We start from the raw sequence: 19,343 nt of genomic DNA, 5'->3' as shown, positions 1-19,343 counted from the left end.
GTTAACAGTCTTACATACACCAAACTGAACACCTGTGACACAACTGCAATGACATAAACTACCCATCTGTCAAGGTTACTTTCATTTTCTTTTATACTATTACAAAATGAGAGGTTTCTCTACAGATCTATCTGGAATAAACTGATAGTAATCAATGTCTGATCACTAAGAACTGGGGATACATTGTGTTTTCCTGGGAGTAGTCCTGGGCTGACTGCCTCAAAGCAGTGGACATCAATACTGCTTTTAGATCTTTCATGATATAGGTGATCTAAAGTTAGAATAAGTAACACAATAAAAATAACTACATGGCTACAGAGGAGTCTACAGCACAACTCGATACTAAAAATAACAAAGGAATCCTTAAACGTTACCTAAGAATGTAAAAAATCTGTTCTTAGTCACTTCAGTTTATAGGTTTAAAACTAAAAACATAGTTCCGTGATACATGCTCACAATCATGGTCCACGTGTGGCTTTTAATCTCCTGGTTAAGCAGGAGCCACAAAATGAATGCAAAAAGTAACTGCATCAGAATTCTAATGGGATTATAAAAATTCCTTTAAGAAGCTCTGTGATTAGAATGTTCGTCCAATGAAAGATCAACCTACTCAGTTTCACCTGACCTCACAATTCTTTATTCATTTACTTAGTATCTACAATGTGCTGACATTGTCAAAGAAAGCTCAAAGAAGCATATCTGTTCAGTCTTTTTAACTGCATTTTGGGGAGAATGGAGGGCTTGGCAGGACTTGGTTGTAGACTTAAACTGAGTTTTAACTAGACCATGGCAGGTACCAAATAATCCAGATAAGAAATTTGGCTACATGGTAAAGTAGTAGATGTTTTTTAAAGTTCAAAGACAAGATGATAAAATTCATCAGAATAAATTACACTCATCTATCTTTTTAAATTAATTTACATCACAAAATATGACTTTCAGATACCTTAAGTTTAAGGTATCAATTCAATTGACATGAACTTGTCTAATCTAAAGTTCTTTTGTTTTCCAAACAGAATCTCAGTTTCTTGAGACATTATGCATTCACCATCTTCTAAAATAAGAATTTGAAAACTCATCCAAAGAGTATCTGTAATAACTAATACAATTAATAAAATGATCACTAATGTCACTTTATTCAAAACAAAATACTAGCATTACACGTAACTGAGTAGCTAACATTTTTTGAGTACTTAACTATATGCCAGCTATGTCTTTTTTAAATAAAGCAGAATTAAAATGTTACAGTAATGCTATCAATATTTTTTCTGCTCCATAAGTAAATAAGTGTGAGGAGAAGGCAGGAGGCACGTTTAGGAATCACTGTGTAGGTCAATCATCCTTAGAATGTCCTTGATGTGCTTCTAAAACCTTTGAATGGAAATGGGTCACCTCATGTAAGTTGTAACTGACAGTGAACAGCAAAGTTTCATTGAGTGTGACAAGAAAGATTTTAAGAATGGTATTATTATGAATTATATCAGTATCCATAAAGGAACTAAGAAAAATTTATACAAACTCATTTTATATTTTAACAATGAGGAGTGAGAGGTATTTCACAAACAAAATCTAATCTAAACAATCTGAAGCTTTCCCTTTTTAAACATCCATTATTTGTTTCTACCTTTTTAAGGGGGGACCAAAGAACCATGTTTTCTTAAAAGAATCTGTTAAATAAAACTCAGCCTTACGTGTATCAAGTCAGCATTTCTGAACACAAGTGACTATGGATCTGCGCTGATCTTAAGGTCTGTATTTTTGATTGACTGCATCTTATATGAATACTTAACAGGTTTTTCCTTGATGGTACATGAAATGATGGTGTCTTACAATCACTGACATATTAGATTTGATTAAAAATACTATGAAAGAAAGTGTATTCGAAGATGTCTTGTCCATGTATCAACTGGCCCTAGACTTCAGTATTTTCATAATTCTTCTGTCTCCTGTTTCTGTTTTCAGAAGGAAGACTATGTAAGAATGAAACAGACTTTGGAGTGAGACGGAAGTACTGTAGTTTCCGATCCTAGCTGCAGAGCCCTATGACCCTGGGTATGCGGCTTCTTATACAAACTAAGTGTACCATCTTCCTTAAAAGACTGCTATAAATTATTACAGATGATGGAAGAAAAGCATAAGGAATGTGGTGGAAATTCAATAAGCAGCGGCTATTATCTCTTTTCTGTAGTCGTAAACCTATTAGCTTCTTATGCTGCCAAGCTGATGAAGAGACTGGAGAGGAGCCTGAGATCTTGCTGCAGATGTCCCAAAAATGGTTCCGCAACCACTAACAACATACTAGCTCACAACTAGTTTCTGAGCTAGATTAGAAATGGTTAAAGTTACTAGAAAGATGACCCTATGGATAAATATGCATCATTAGCAAACAAATGGTACCAGTAAGCTGCAAATAAAAAAACACACACTACTCTCATTTTCTTCCACATGGTACGCTACCTGGAAGGCACATTCCCCAAGATTTAGACTATTACTACCAGATCAAGTCACTTATATAAATCTTGCTGTCCAACAGAAAAAAACAAATTTTTAATCAACCACTTTAAAATAAAATCAAAATATTTTGATAAAAAAGAACCATTAACTCAATGTTTTGGTCTGGCCTGGGGCACACTGCACTGTTTGCCTGTTTGTTTACCTATGTAGTATTTCATTTCAGTGTCATGTTTGTTCATGAGCTCAAGAAGTCGCACTTCTATCTGCGCTTGATTCAGAAAAGCCTTCTTGTTCTTTATTATTTTAATGGCAACCCATTCTTGCTCCACACGATCATATGCCTTTACAACCTAAAAGAGAAGATGATTCTCTATTTCATTAATTGCAACAATTTCACAATATTTATAATTCACCTTAATTATAACATTTACCTAATTCTCAACTATATATTTTTATAATTATCATTTTTCTGACCTCCCTAAGTAGAAGAGATCCTATTTCTATTCAATATATATCCATTTATTACATAGTAACTTTAAATCAATCTTTTTAAACTGAATTTCTTTTTGCATTTGTACAGTATTTCTAAATATCCACAAAACAGATAATTTTCTTAATAACATTAGATTAACTATTTTCCTCCTTCAGAAATAAATTATGAATCTTGACAACTGCTTAGGTTTTATCTTTCTTACTAAGTAACACTATAAAACAACTCACCGAACTATTCTTTTAATGAGAGAAACCTGAACCCTAAGAATATTTATGAAATATTTTAAAGTTTATCTGCACAAGGCTTCAAATAACTTTCTAACTTCCAATTAGATTTTCATACATAAAAACCTAAGTATATAAAAGAAAAATCAGTTTTGACTAAAAAAAAAAAAAATCAAACACAAATTACCAGTAAAGTTCCACAATGCAACAAATGCTGTAACTGGGGGATTATGAGAGTTTTAAAATGAGAATCACTGCTAAGGAAACCACAGAGTTCATGAGCACACATCACCATGCACACCTCTCACCCGAAATGTGACTCATCTAAAATGAGGTACATACTACTATAAAAGATTATTTACATAAACATTACAAAATCAATATATAAGTAAAAGAAAACATTACCTCTTATTACCAGTGACAACCATTACAACTAATAAAATAGAAGTTACATTTATATTATACATTGTCTGAAAAAGTAATTCTTTTAGATACATTTTCTAGCACATTCAAGTAAGTCTGGGGATGGGGAAGGAACTCCAAATGATTCCAAGGTGCAGGATAAAATCATAAGGTCAGGAAGAGGATGGAATGTATGTTCTCAGATCTTCATCAGTCAAGGCTAAATCTACTGTGACAGATTCTGAGTGGCTCAACCGAAATCAAACTTGGAATAAAAAATGCACTAATCTCTGGTTTCACTTAATTCTAGAAGACACTATCTGTGGTCTTTTATAACAGAGGCTACCCTTGTAAACATGTGACTAAGTGGTTCTGATATGCTTCTGTTTCACTGGATGTACTGACTGCACTAAGAGTTGCAGTTCAGTGCCCAGATCCTGATGAGCTGCAAAACAAAGGACACTCATGGGGGCCTGAGCATCTACTGACCTGCCAAACAGTTAACAGGTTAACTGACAGTTTTTGAACATGAACTACAAATTCAATAAGGTGTTCTTATTTTTTTTCTTTTACATCAATGCCTAAAGAATTTAACTGGTCTGGAGCCCAGACATCAGTAATTTTTCAGGTTAAGCTCCCCAAGAAATTTAAATACACAATCAGGCTTGATAAGCACTGGCTACGGAAATGGAGAAATCCCTTATTTGACAATAACCTGACACAGAATGTGGCGAAAGTCTGACCAAGTCTATACAGAAGATATTATTCTGGTGAGGGACAGGACCTGAACTTCAACGTGGACACTACACAACTCCTCAGCCCAAGAGTTTGGGCAGTATCAGTCTGCCCTGGGAAAAAGGAGTTCAATGTCAAATGGGCCTCTGTCATCACAGGGTTCTGTGCTCACTTCTTCTGTGGAATCTGAGTGTGAGAAAAACTAAGGTGAAGGGGAGAAGAAAAAGGTAACTATGAGCACAAAGACTGAATCATCAGGGGCAAATCAGCTTAGACAGCAGCCTGTATGGCCACAATTTGCATGGTAGATGTCAGGAAAGTTAGAAAGTAACCTATTAGGCCCAGTGCAATGGCTCATGCCTGTAATCCCAACACTTTGGGAGGCCAAGGCGGATGGATCACCTGAGGTCAGGAGTTCGAGACCAGCCTGGCCAACATTGGTGAAATCCTATCGCTACTAAAAATACAAATATTAGCCAGGCGTGGTAGGGGGCACCTGCAATCCCAGCTACACAAGAGGCTGAGGCAGGAGAATCACTTGAACCCAGAAGGTGGAGGTTGCAGTGAGCCAAGATCGCACCACTGCACTCCAGCCTGGGCGACAAAAGCAAAACTCCATTTCAAAAAATAAAAAAATTTTAAAAAGTGACCTCTTAAGTGCAACTGCCCAAACGTTAGTGAAGTTTTCATGGCAGAGGTAGCAGTGTCTAGGTCTAGAGCAGCAGTCCACAACCTTTTGGGCATCAGGGACCAGTTTTGTGGAAAACAATTTTTTCACGGCCAGGGTAGGGGTGAGGTGGATGGTCTGGTGATCAAACTGTTCCACCTCACATCATCAGGCATTAGATTTTCATAAGGAGTATGCAATCTAGATCGCTCGCATGCACAGTTCACAATAGGGTTTGAGCTCCACTGAGAATCTAATGCTGCTGATCCGAGAGGGCGGAGCTCAGGCGGTAACGCTTGCTGGCCCACTGCTTACCTCCTGCTGTGTAGCCTGGTTGGGAACCAGCAGAGGGTGTTCACACCCTTAGTTAAGGACTGGGCCTCACAAATGCCTTTCCTTAAGAGACTGACAGAGAAGCTGCTTCGTACTGACAAACAGGAATACCTTAATCAAGAGGGACCCCCCAGGCCCTGTGTGGTGGCTCAGGCCTATAATCCCAGCACTGTGGGAAGCTGAGATGGGAGGACTGCTTGAGCCCACGAGTTCAAGACCAGCCTGGGCAACACAGTGAAACCCCGCCTCCACAAAAAACAACAAATTAACCAGGCATGGTGGCACGTGCCTGTAGTCCCAGCTACTCTAGAGGCTGAAGTAGGAGGATCACTTGAGCCCAGGAGGTCGAGGCAGTGAACCATGATCACTACTGCGCTTCTGCCAGGGTGATATAGCGAGACCCTGTCTCCATAAAAAAAAGAAGAACTCCCAAACCACTGAAAAACCCCTCAGAAGAAAAAGAGGTTATAATTCAAGGAAAAGGTCCCTGGATTATGTGTAGTTACCAAAATTCTTTCAAATCATGGGAAGAAGACATATACACGTGACATCAGGGACTGATAGGGCCACATTGGAGTGACACAGGTCTAATAAAAATGTTCGTATTTCCTTACACATTTATTTTTCTGGATTTAGACCTGTGGCTGCTAATGACATACAGTACATTTTCTGTTTTAAGCATGATGGCTTTTTCCTCACAGGTTAAAAATGAGCATATATTTTGCTTTCTCTCAGGGCAGGAACAGAGAAGTAAGCACATGCAGGTTCCATAGTTTAAGAAAACAAACAAACAAAAAAAACAACAAAAGGCAATTGAGGAAAAGTCATTTTGATTCCCATTCTATCCTCATCACTGAAAAATGAGAAGATGTATTTGGACTGCAGGTTAATAACCATCTCATTCCACAAGGGTTGCAAGGCAGAAGACTGGGATTATCGGCAAATCACACCTCAAACAAAACAGAGTTCTGTGACTCAATGTGATAGAAGGACTTACAACTGGGAGCAGCTGGGGGATCACAGCCAGAGATCCCCCAACTTTTTTCTTTTTTTTTTTTTTTTAAATAAACAGAGACAAGGTCTCGCTATGTTGTCCAGGCTGGTCTGGAACTCCTAGGCTCAGGTGATCCTTCTGCTTCAGCCTCCCAAAGTACTGGGATTATAGGTGTGAGTCACCACATCTGACCCGAAAAAATCTTTTTAAAAGTACAAGAAGGCCAGGCATGTGGCTCACGCCTGATATCCCAGCACTTTGGGAGTCCAAGGTAAGTGGATTACCTGAGGTCAGGAGTTTGAGACCAGCCTGGTCAACATGGTGAAACCCTGCCTCTACTAAAAACACAAAAATTAGCCAGGTGCGGTGGCACACACCTGTAATCCCAGCTACTTGGGAGGCTGAAGCAGGAGAATCACTTGAACCTGGGAAACGGAAGTTGCACTGAGTCCAGAGTGCACCACTGCACTCCAGCCTGGGTGATAAGAGAGTCTGTCTCTAAATAAATAAATAAAGTACAAGGAGAAAGACCAAAAACTCTTGGTATCGGTGAGACTGATACAAGAGACTAAAATTGCCTGCCTGCTTAGAGGTCTGGTATAGTTACAACATGAGGTGGAAGAAAAAGCCAGAGAACAACCCCCAGCTTTCCAAAGCCTCCTGAAAAGTGAGTGGACTCCCACTGTGCCACCTGAACATGGTAATTCTTTTCTCTTTGAAGTGGTCTATCAGAGAAGAAGGTAAATATCTCTAGCACAGGTAATTAACAATCATCTACAGACTATACAAGACCCATAACAAAAAGGCAATACTATCTATTAGTGATTTAAATTCACCAGTCATTAGTAAAATGAGTACTTGGTAGCCATAGAAGTTTTTAGAAGCCTAAGGAGTTTTTATTACTGATGCAGTATCACTACCTTTAAAGAATTATGGTCATCCAAATACTTGCACATCCACTGCTGAGCTCTATTTGCCAATATTAAAAGTATACTCTTGAGGAAGGGCTATAACAACAAGATTCACTAAGAAGTTCTTTCTAATTAATGAAATTCAGAAATTTCCATTAAATTACCTGTCCAAAGGAACCTTTGCCTATCAAGGAGTCGATTTCGTAACGATCCATCCACTTTTCTCCGTTTTTTACAATATAATCATAGTTATCATCATCATAACCATCATTGTAAACCTTCCGTTCCTTCTTATGACTAGAATCGTCTCCCTGGCCCTGCTGGTGTCTTCGCTTCTTTTTTGCATAGTAAACCTGAAACGAGAATACATAGTGTTAACTGTGAAACTTCAATCACTGTGAGGGGAAGGGAATTATCAGTGTATATTGAGACACATCTATTTTCTACAGTTGACATTTGAGTTAGAAAATAACACTGATAAAACCAAGGAAAAAATGTCTACAGTGAAATTCATTATAGTTACACTGTTTATAGAGTTTGTAAATAAAAAATGTTACGTGACTTGTCCAAAGTATGCCATTCAAGAAAAGTAAAAGGACCTAGTTTATATTTATTTGTTAAAGTATAATTTATATACAGTGAGGTGGCACGGATCTTAAGAGTTCAACATGAGGAATTTTGACAAAAGTTACCAAATGCCAAACAGCCAAGTAACACTTTCATCTACCTCAAGTTCAAGTTCTCTCATGCCCCCTTTCAGTCAATCCCAACTTCACATTTGGGATATAAATTCCCTCTTGTGTAACTTGCATGTATTTATTTGTATTTGATTTTATGGCCACGTGTTTTTAAAATAAGTTTAAATGTAAACAAACTGATGTTTTACTAAAATAAATAGGCCCTCTGAGACATGCCCAGTTTTTAAACCTATAAAAATATAACGATTAATGAAAAACAGTTATGGCCCTTGTGCCCCCACTCCCAAAGACCATAAGCCTATGGTTAATCACAGGCTGAGTTATTTTCTTTAACACTGTTTTCTAAGACTAGTAAAAAAAATAACAGATGAACTAGGAAATAGTCCAAGTAACTGGTAAACTCACTTTGGTGAAATTATAAATTACACTGCATGGAGTAACATCCAAAAAAGTCTACTTTATAAGGTGGTAAGACATATTAAAACAAGCTCCAACAGTTTAACTGTAGCTGTGCTAACAATTTATCAGAAAATAAATTGAAATTAATATACTGTTATCAACAATTTATCAGATATAGTCAGATAATCACAAGCGAGTCTGGAACATGTTTATAATACACAAATGTGTACAAAATCTAACTCAGAAATGTTTCTCACAGAGTTCATTCTAATTTTATGTTGCCGCACTGCCACTGTAATGTAGTAATACTGGCATTAAATAACATTAAGTTGCTATAAAATTTGCATGTACCTAAGAACATCTTTTCACTTTTCAGCTAAGCAGCTCTAAAGCTGGCAAAGGACAAGCCTTCAACACGAAAGGGTGCAGGGCTCCCACTGGAAGAAGAAAGCAAGCATGGGTTCTTCTCCAGAAATGCTCCTTTAATAACTTTGGAGATAGAGTTGAAGCCACAAGGAAATGGCTATCAAGCCAATGGTCCCAGACACCAGAAAAAATTTTGGTGGCAAAACACCAAGTTGTAAGGCAAGCAATTCAAAGTGCTGTGTCTGTTTTTTATCTTATTTACTTACAACAAAAAGGCTTCTGGACATCTTTTTTTTTTTTTTTTTTTTTTTTTTTTGAGACGGAGTCTCGCTCTGTCGCCCAGGCTGGAGTGCAGTGGCCGGATCTCAGCTCACTGCAAGCTCCGCCTCCCGGGTTCCCGCCATTCTCCTGCCTCAGCCTCCCGAGTAGCTGGGACTACAGGCGCCCGCCACATCGCCCGGCTAATTTTTTATATTTTTTTAGTAGAGACGGGGTTTCACCGTGTTAGCCAGGATGGTCTCGATCTCCTGACCTCGTGATCCACCCGTCTCGGCCTCCCAAAGTGCTGGGATTACAGGCTTGAGCCACCGCGCCCGGCCGCTTCTGGACATCTTATCATAAAAAGATATAGATAAAAGAACACACACAAAAATGTAAAAGACAGTAAAATCACAGAAATATAGATAGATCAAATACACTAGGCCAAATGCCTGTACCTAGGTATTAAACATATTTCAGAGCTTTCTGACACCCAGGGCAAAAGTAGAAACAAATATATAAAAATTCAAGCAAAAATTCTAACACATATATACTTTTAGAGTCCTTATTCCCCTTGTTTTGAATAAGTTATTATAGAAGTAACTCAAATGAAATAAGATAAATAAAAAATAAAAAAATAATATATTAAATACAACCTTAAAAAATCAAGTTATCCACAATTATCTTTATACTTCGCAGTCCTTGTTAATATATATTTTACATAGTTGTAATTATATTATTTCTAAATCATTAGTCTTCATAATAATCATCAATATGACAATTACTAGGAATGAAAAAAGTTTAGGGTAAACAGGTCACAAAATTGCTTTTTTTCTCACTGACGTATTGCAAGATAGATGTTATTATAACAAATCAAGTCTTACCTCATTAATATGCTTGTATGTTTTGATCAAGTCAACAGAAAGTTTTCTCAGGGGAGCAGTTGCTGGGTCACGGAAGGTTTGGGGCATCCGCCTCTGTAACATGACAATATCAGGCATCACCTTAAATAGACAGAAAAGACTAGCACTTTAACTATACTGCACTGATATAAATTACCTCTTCTGTAACCTGCATGTATCTACTACTTTTTAAAAGACATCTACATTAGATGATTATACATTCTCTCTCAAAGTTCCCTTTTATGTGGATTCCAATAAAGACAACCACTAGAACAAATAAATGAAATTAGAAGATAATATGCCCAGCTGCCTGAGGCTTTGATCCTATTCCGCCAAATTTAAAGCGGTGGTATTGCAGACATACCCCAATCTAGGAGACACACAGGATGCTGCCCATGAGGGCTTCTCTACCACACAATTAGCCCAAAGAAAATTTTTTTCTGAATTATTCCTAAAACTTGACCAGGTTCACAACTAGCTGACAAAGATAAACTCAGCCCTCAGAGGCAACTTTCAGCTTCCTTAACATAGGATTTCAGGACCCAGCTGGCACCAAAAAAGGAGGCTGGCAGCAGAGCCCCATTCCCTCCAGCTGCTCCTAACAAGAAGAAATTCAGCTCCTAATGCCACCAGACCCAGCTGCCCTCTGACAAACATCTGCCCCTAACCAAGGCTTGCCATCACAGTCCCCCCGTTCCCTGATCCCAACTCATGGCTCTCAACACTTCTGACAGGCAATGAGGGGTTGCATCATGAGCATCCTGCTAGACTGTTTCCACAGCAATTACAAGAGGACAGAGCGGGGGCATGCACCCCCTCTACACACACACCCAGGAGTGCTGCGGCTAGCATCAATGATACTGGATTACTGTCCGAGTGCCACTGCTCCAGCAAGTGTCATGCCTCAGTCAAAGGGTTCCCAATGGGGGTTCTTGAAATCAACAGATCCTCAAAACCAATTATTTCCATCAAGGTGGTCACAGCCATTCCCCCTGGCCCATCCTTGTGTTCCTGCCCAACTCTTCTGGACATTTGTGCTGGGAAATGAGCCAGAAGACCCTGACACAACATCTCTCCAAGGACACTCAGGTCAATCTGAGGGGCAGAGTGACAGTAAACACATCATACTAAGACCTCACAAAAATGTGTGGAGTCATGGTATAATTGTTAACCTAACCCACATCGAAAAAGAGAAGAGGGGAGGGTTGTACCAGTGGGCAGAACAGGAAGCATCACCATCCATGTGGTCTGAAAAGATAAAACTGTTATGGCATTTACCTATGTGCGCTTTATCATGAACCAACATTAACACTGGTTTCTTCTGCATGTATACTCAAACTCTAAACAGTTGTTACCCAGAGGGCAGATTCACCCATTTACTGAAATAACAGAACCTCTTCTCAAGGACCTCTGCTTCTTAAAATTCCAAATAAGGCTGAAGGGGGGAAAAAAACCCTTGGTGATTACAACTATTTGTCTGACAAAAATCATCAGAATTAAGATGATATAACTTATTTAATTTTTCAAATATATAGTCTTACTTTTCTAAACAGTAGGTAATGCTAAGTTCACAGAATATTTTTATACTATTCCTTAAGGACTTAATGCATAAATTAATATGGGTAATAAACATGTTAGTTTTTTTGTGAATGAATGCTGTAAGCATTTAGGGTGACGAAAAGTTTCCCTTAAATGTGTTTCCTTTTTTAAGTTCCCAGCATTGTTTTCATGCAGGTAGTTTATTCCGTAATCCCCTTTATTGGGCTGGTGGAGTACAGCCTAAATGTGAGGTTTCACAAAATCTGAATCAGTGCAATGCTTCATTACCGCCATAATAAAACTTGATAGGAAGTATAAGCCATTGGTAGAGTTAACCGAATAACTTAACAATAAAGTAACAGTAACAGTAGCAGGTGTTTACTGAACGACATGTTTTTAGCATGCATATTTTTACAAGTCTCCCATGTAATCTCCTCAACAATCTCAAGGGAGTTAAATACCATTCCTGTGACCATTTCACACAAGAGAAACCAGTCTCCAATGTTAAAGAACTTGACCAAGGTCCCAGAGCCAGTTAAAGAACAGGAAAATCACCATCCGTGCGGTCTGAAATATTATCATAGTGCAGTTCCTGTAATATTATGGCTGAAGATATCCAGGCCTAACTCCAGGTTCTTAACAAGGACACTCTTGCCAGGAGCTCCCTATCAATGTTACGGCTCTAGTCTACCCTCTTAGCAATCATTTTTAGGCTATTTGTTGGGCAAAGTAATTGAGGTATGCCTAAAATAAACACATACATTTATTAAAATTAGTTACATAAAAAAACTGTGAATGTCTTTAAGTTTTTAACTTGCCAATTTACAATTCCACTGGTATTTCAAACATCTGAAAAACGGATCAGTGACTACATCCAGGAGTAATGATGCTCACTTAAAAACATCAAAATCACACACAATTAAAAAAAATTTTTAAACATATAGTACATATACAAAACAGGATATAAACATGAGTTACATGATCAAATTTCTGCACTCCATATGAGTGTGTGCTGTATGCTTAGCATTTCACAAAATAATGGTAACCTTTTCTACAACTGCTCAAACTCTGCCCACAAGGCCAAGTTGTTTGTATGTCATGCTTCAAACAACACCCTGTATTGAGATGCTCAAAACACATGGAAAGAACAAATAAATGTCTACAAAGCAAGTGATACTCCTATGCTTTAATTGTGATTTCATGTTAACCCAAATTTTTGTTTTGGAACATTGTGATGCCATCAGTACATACCCAGAACTAGAAAGTAGCTTTTCCAAATACCTACTTATACATCTATACTAAGACTCAAGGCCAGAACTAAGCATCTGACACTTTCTCTACTTCCTGCTTCGGCTAGTCAAAGTCAAGACAATGTACAGTAATAGAGCAAGCTCCCTTCTACCTTCTAAACCAAAAAGTAAGCCCATGGTGTTCAGAGGACCCAGGAACTCACCAAGCGGCAGGAATGACCCCTTTAGCAAGGGGAGTAACCTAATAAAAGGGAAGTTGATGTGACCTCCTCCTGCTGCCTCAGCTATCTGGCTCTGGAAGCTAGAAACACCGCGCCCTCAACACTCACATCTCTGGCTCCTTTTACTTCACCCAGATTACAAAACTCCTGCTTAGATCAGTTTTAAGAGCTAAAACAATAATTAACTTTTTTCCTGAAAAGATTCTTTAGTATAAGCTCTAGGACTCCTTTCAAAAACTGTTTTCCATTATAATACTTATTTCATTTTATTTATATTTACCTCCTGTTTTCATATATAATGAAGAATCAGAAACACTGTATTCTGCCTTTCTTATTATTTTGAGAGCATTAATAAAGCTGAGTAGCATCCATAACACATATCCAGGGTACTAGGAGAAATTAGGGACTATGAAAAGTATTGTGAAAACTAGAATAGCCCAGAAACTCAGCATTCCAAACATCAGTCATCCTCTTCTACACCTACTTTTGCTCTATTTCTCTTTTTTTTTTTGAGACGAAGTCTCGCTCTGTTGCCCACGCTGGAGTGCAGTGGCCGGATCTCAGCTCACTGCAAGCTCCGCCTCCCGGGTTCACGCCATTCTCCCGCCTCAGCCTCCCGAGTAGCTGGGACTACAGGCGCCCGCCACCTCGCCCGGCTAGTTTTTTGTATTTTTTAGTACAGACGGGGTTTCACCGTGTTCGCCAGGATGGTCTCGATCTCTTGACCTCGTGATCCGCCCGTCTCGGCCTCCCAAAGTGCTGGGATTACAGGCTTGAGCCACCGCGCCCGGCCTCTATTTCTCTTTTAAAAGACATCTGGTAGGATGATTAACAAGAAACAATGGAAATTACATAATGAAATTACAGTATGTTTATAGCTAAAAGGTACTTTGTATGTGTGGAGGGGTTCTAGTCAGAGGTGCCAATTTTACACCCCAGGAACAGATATGAAGGGTACAAATGACCTGATTCAAATCCTACAACCGACCAAGTCAACCATGAGCCGACCAAGACCTTGAAGTCAGGTCCTATGAATAGGCTTAATACACAGCCTATACTTACTTCAGTTACAGGAAAGGCATCCTCTACTATGACTCCCTTATTAGGCCCAGAAATTTTTGGATTTTGGATTTTGGTAGAAATAGTTGGCTGAGTATTATTACTTTAAAGATAGTCTTTTCACATAAATCTTTAAAAAGTATTTCACAGCTTAAAACAGAAATAGTAAGTAAAATATCTCTTATTTTATATGATCCAAATACACATAAGATGTTAGTTGGATATAAAAATAGGTGCTTTGCTAATTAAATTATTTACTAAAATAATATAATGATAAAAATGACTTTAAAGGACTGGAAGTTTTCCTAGCCCTCTGCAGACACCAGAGGTTAGACCTGAAATAGCACTGTATCTAAGAAGAAGGAAGCCTGCTCACACACAAGGAAAAGTCACAAATAGCAGCGCAGTCCTTTCAGCTGTGAAACACATTAAAAACAGCACTCTGCCTGACAGGCTGCTTTTGAACAAGCAGGAAAATTAACCTGAATCAACGTGGTTTCCTCAAAGTGCAAATGCATCATCGTGTTATTATTATTAGATTTCCAGGGAGTTTTCTTCTGGCACACAATTAAACACTTCCTAAACTTGGACATTCTGAACAACTGTCCCAATTCTCAAACACACAACTAAACTCAATCAATTCACTGTATAAAAGAAAATCTTAAGTCCTGCCAAAATTCATCTTATTATAACTATTTAACTGTGAATGTTATTAACATGTTATATATCGTATAAACACTATGCCAGCCTAACTACTCGCAAAATTTTATTACAAATACATTTCAATACAAACAAGACACCCCTTAATAAAGATGATGCGTCGTTGTAACCAATTGTTCATTAAAACCATATATATAACTGAATTAGAGAAAATACAATTCCTTCAAATAATCCAGGAAAAGAAATACTTTTAAATCTCCCAACTCTTTTATCCTCACACGATTTATTAAAAGAACTAAACAAAAGAATGGCAAACCAAATTTCTAAGTCCATGGAAAAGCAGCCATTTTCAGTGCTCATCACACATCAAATATCAGCAGGGGAAGAAACTTTATCTCACAACTACAGCTAATAAGACTCCCCAAACCAAAATCAATGTAGACAGTGCAGTTAATTTAGAAAGATATTAAAAATACATACACATACATATATATGCATGTGTATATGTGTGTGTGTGTGTGTGTGTGTACCAAAAGAGTTCAGCATTTATTCTATTTACACCATTCACTTCATAGAAAAATGGTGAATAGCTTGTCTGAATATTGAATAAATAGCACAGCTAATTTGCATACATCTCTTTTGAATTTTAAGGAGTTTTGTATTTATTTTCACAAATGTGTAGAAAGGTAGTTTAAAATAACACAAATTTGGTTCTGTATGTGTGCTGTAATGGAATCTGACTTGCCCTGTAACGTCTTTAACTTAGCCACCTTTCCATAAAAATAAGCCTTTTCTTTAAGTTCCTCTAATATTCTTCAGAAATAACTTTTCCCCTCTCCATTACAGAATGAGAGACTGTGGGCATGTTTATGACTGTTTAAGTGAAATACAAGTAAAAATGCAAAAAAAAAAAAAAAAAACACACACACACAAAACATTTTAATGCAAACTTCTTAATATCATGTTTTCTCAATCCATAATCCCATGTTGCATGTAAAACTTGTAAAACTGAAAACCATTAAAGCATTTTGCACCTATTTAGTATTCCAACATTTTGAAGGAATAAACTGCCATTCCAACCGTCATTTCTGATACTCCATGAACTTACCTGGTTGGTTAGAGGTTGCTGAATCTGGTCAGAATACGCTAAGGCAGAAACCTGCTGGTCACTTATGCTTGGCTGGCGACGGTCACTGTACGGGTGTGAATGGGGCATCTGTCCAGCCATCTGAAGGCCAGCAGCATGGAATGAAAATGACGGTGCAAGCCGAACAGATGAAGGTTTGCATGCTGAAGTCTCTCCTCCTACAAGAAGATAAGTGAGGTTTAAAGGAAATATTCATATCCTAATGTTTGTATCATTTGACACATCTAATAGCTCTTTAAATAAGAACTTTAGGATATTCAATATTAAAAAACTTTTCTCACTATAAACAGGTATATGTCACTCACAACAGTTATGTAGTAAATGATATAAAAGATCCATAGTGATTAAAATGAATATAAACCTGTATCGAGAAAATCTTCAGAAAATCTTTTTGTAAAGCAACAGCAACAACCTTTAAGACTCATTTTCACCTATGAGATTTTCATCAATTAAGAACCATAATACAAGTTAAATAAGTAATCTTTTAATTATAGAGGGACTTCTCCAATGGACCAGCTCCTCACAAACCAACTCAAAGGAACATTTCTGAGATGCTATTTTGCACCTGCTGCCAGGTTTACAGAAAACATCGCCAGCATCCCCAAACCGGGTGAAACCTTATAGTGCTCTCCACTGACACAGGTAATCAAAGGTTGGGTATAGAAACAGGAAAACAAACATAAAACACAGAACTAAACTTCTCAATCCAAGGTTGTTGGATTCCTCTGCACCTTTCACACAGTCCTAAGAGAATCTAGACCTGGCAAGCTCTCACCACAAAGAAAGAAGAGCCAATAATTATCCCATGGGTAGGATGAACCATGATCATGATATCCATGGCAGAAATGAAAAATTAACACTTTGGTCCATAAAAGTACTGGTATCGGCCGGGCGCAGTGGCTCAAGCCTGTAATCCCAGCACTTTGGGAGGCCGAGATGGGCGGATCACGAGGTCAGGAGATCGAGACCATCCTGGCTAACACGGTGAAACCCCGTCTCTACTAAAATATACAAAAAATTAGCCGGGCGAGATGGCGGGCGCCTGTAGTCCCAGCTACTCAGGAGGCTGAGGCGAGAGAATGGCGTAAACCCGGGAGGCGGAGCTTGCAGTGAGCTGAGATCCGGCCACTGCACTCCAGCCTGGGCGACAGAGCGAGACTCCGTCTCAAAAAAAAAAAAAAAAAAAAAAGTACTGGTATCTAATAAAAGGTAATTTTTAAGAAAATGATTTAAAAAAGGATTTTTCTTAAATTCAACCAATTTGTAATCACAGACTAAAGCCTAAAACCTTGGTCAACAAGAATGACTAGATTCAAAATACTTGTGCCTGTCCTCCTGAATGAACCAGTTAACAGCCACAACACAACCGACCATGTAGTTCAGTAGCAAAATACTTTGGACTTCCACCATTTTCAAGACACACAATAATGGTGGTCCAACAGTGAAGGACACAGACTCTCAGCCAGGCTGCTGGGGTTGGAGATCCCAGTGCTACCGGCGACCATGCATACCTAATACCTTATAATGATAATAATACCTACCTGAAAAGGTTGTTATGAAGGTTTAGTGCTTTAATACATACGATGTACTCAGAACAGCTCTGCCAATTAATAAATGGCCCAATGTTATCTGCAAGTACTGTAGAGTAATGCACAATGTGCAGTAAAGGCTCATGGGGCCAGTGCCTATCTTGTGGAGAATACCATCTCTAACTGAATGTGGCACAGACTCTGCAAAACGAAGAGAACAAAGCTCCCCAAACGTTAAGTTCCACCTCTACTTTCCACCACAGGGAACGACACCATTTCCTACCCAGTCAACCAGAATCAACACTTTGGGAGTCATGTTAAGAGTTCTTCCCCAACAGCTGCCCAATCTTGCTCATTCCCTCTCCTAACAGAACACTCAAACACAACCTTTTCATCTGCACACAACATACCTCACTTAAGATTACCAAAAAGATTCCTAACAGCTCTGTCTTTATTCTATTTGCAATTCTAGATCTCCTCAATAACATGGCTAAAGTGACCTTTCCAAAATACAAATTTCAAGTCCTCCACCCCTGCTGAAGCTGGAATGTCTACTGCCCCTAGCATTGCCTTCAGACTTTAGATTCTCTTCTCTCTCCATTACAGTGAGGTCCTTAACTTTCCCAATCTATATGATTAATAATATTTCTTAAATAAGTAAAAGGCTAGTGTAACTGGTGAAAGATGGATAACTTTTCTAAACATTTTATCATTCATAGTCAAAAACACATTCATTCAATTCAATTCTGTAGAAAAACCTTGTTCGCTTTTAAAAAGAACTTCTAGAAACTTATACTAAGGCAGTAATCAATGATGTGCACAAAGATGTCAATCATGTTTATCCTGGTATTTGTAAAAGCAAAAAATTGAAAATCTAAATTCAAGTAATGGGGGGAATGAGGGCTTTTAAATCTGAACATTAAAAAGAAAAAGGTGGGAAGGAATATAAATAAAAAGAATTGAGGTCCTTAATATATAAGAAGTTCTTATAAACAGTAAAAGACTAAGGCTGTGACTGGGAAATTTCTTAACTATTCAAAGTCTTCGTTTCCCTATCTATGAAGCAGAGGTATTATTATACTGACCCTATTCCTTGTTACAAAGTTTCAATGAGGTATCACCAACAGGCACACAGAATGAAACCTGTAACACACAGCAAACACTTTTTATAAAAATGTTAACTTCTGCTTTTATTATCCATGTCACTGTTATATACTATGTTTAAACTTTAGTGCAATATTGTAGAAAGCATAAAAATCATTAGCACAAAGCTTAAATTACTATCATAAAATCAATCTGAGTCACAAAATGGGGGAAAAATGGCCAGCATCCCAGAAACCCACCATATCACTCTATGACCCTTTCTAACCAACACCTCCTTCCTCTTCCTTAAAAGTTACTACTATCCTGACCTCCAAAACCAGATTTGGTTTTATTTATTTATTTATTTATTTTTGAGACAGAGTCTCTGTCACCCAGGCTGGAGTGCAGTGGCACAATCTCGGTTCACTGCAAGCTCCGCCTCCCGGGTTCACGCCATTCTCCTGCCTCAGCCTCCCGAGTAGCTGGGACTACAGGCACCAGCCACCACGCAGGGCTGATTTTTTTGTATTTTTAGTAGAGATGGAGTTTTACCATGTTAGCCAGGATGGTCTCAGTCTCCTGACCTCGTGATCCACCCACCTCGGCCTCCCAAAGTGCCGGGATTACAGGCGTGATGTTTTCATACGAGCAGGTGATACCGTTTGGATCTGTGTCCCTGCCTGAATCTCATGTCGAATTGTAATCCCCAATATTGGAGGAGGGCCCTGGTAGGAGGTTATGGGATTATGAGGGTGGTTTCTAATGGTTTAGCACCATCTCTCTTAGTGCTATTCTCGTGATAGAGTTCTCACAAAACATGGCTGTTTAAAACTGTGTGGCACCTCCCCCTTTCTGCCTGACTTTGCAGGCCATGTAAGACATGCCTGCTTCTCCAACACCTTCTGCCACGATCGTATGTTTTCCTGAGGCCTCCCCAGAGGCTTTCATGTTTCCCGTACAGCCCGAAGAAAGAACCATGAGCCAACTAAACCTCTTTTCTTTATAAATTACCCAGTCTT

At 38.4% G+C, this 19,343-nt stretch overlaps 1 protein-coding gene across 10 annotated transcripts in view; it reads right to left on the bottom strand.

Annotated features, from left to right (window-relative positions):
• Window positions 1-19,343, bottom strand: part of DYRK1A (dual specificity tyrosine phosphorylation regulated kinase 1A) — a 153,704-nt gene that overhangs the window by 26,149 nt on the left and 108,212 nt on the right. For 8 of the 10 annotated variants that reach the window (XM_033232457.1, XM_033232465.1, XM_033232462.1 and 5 more), the window contains 4 exons: window positions 15,674-15,870; window positions 9,819-9,938; window positions 7,378-7,566; window positions 2,657-2,804 (listed from right to left, as the gene is read on the bottom strand). In XM_033232457.1, coding sequence (XP_033088348.1) covers window positions 2,657-2,804; window positions 7,378-7,566; window positions 9,819-9,938; window positions 15,674-15,870 — 654 coding nt within the window. The remainder of the gene's footprint in view (window positions 1-2,656; window positions 2,805-7,377; window positions 7,567-9,818; window positions 9,939-15,673; window positions 15,871-19,343) is intronic. The other 2 variants (XM_033232466.1, XM_033232460.1) reach the window with 1 other exon arrangement.

The sequence above is a fragment of the Trachypithecus francoisi genome, unplaced genomic scaffold, assembly GCF_009764315.1.
Source record: "Trachypithecus francoisi isolate TF-2019V2 unplaced genomic scaffold, Tfra_2.0 Lachesis_group14, whole genome shotgun sequence".
Lineage (NCBI taxonomy): Eukaryota > Metazoa > Chordata > Mammalia > Primates > Cercopithecidae > Trachypithecus > Trachypithecus francoisi.
This window is presented reverse-complemented; position numbering and strand designations above follow the sequence as displayed.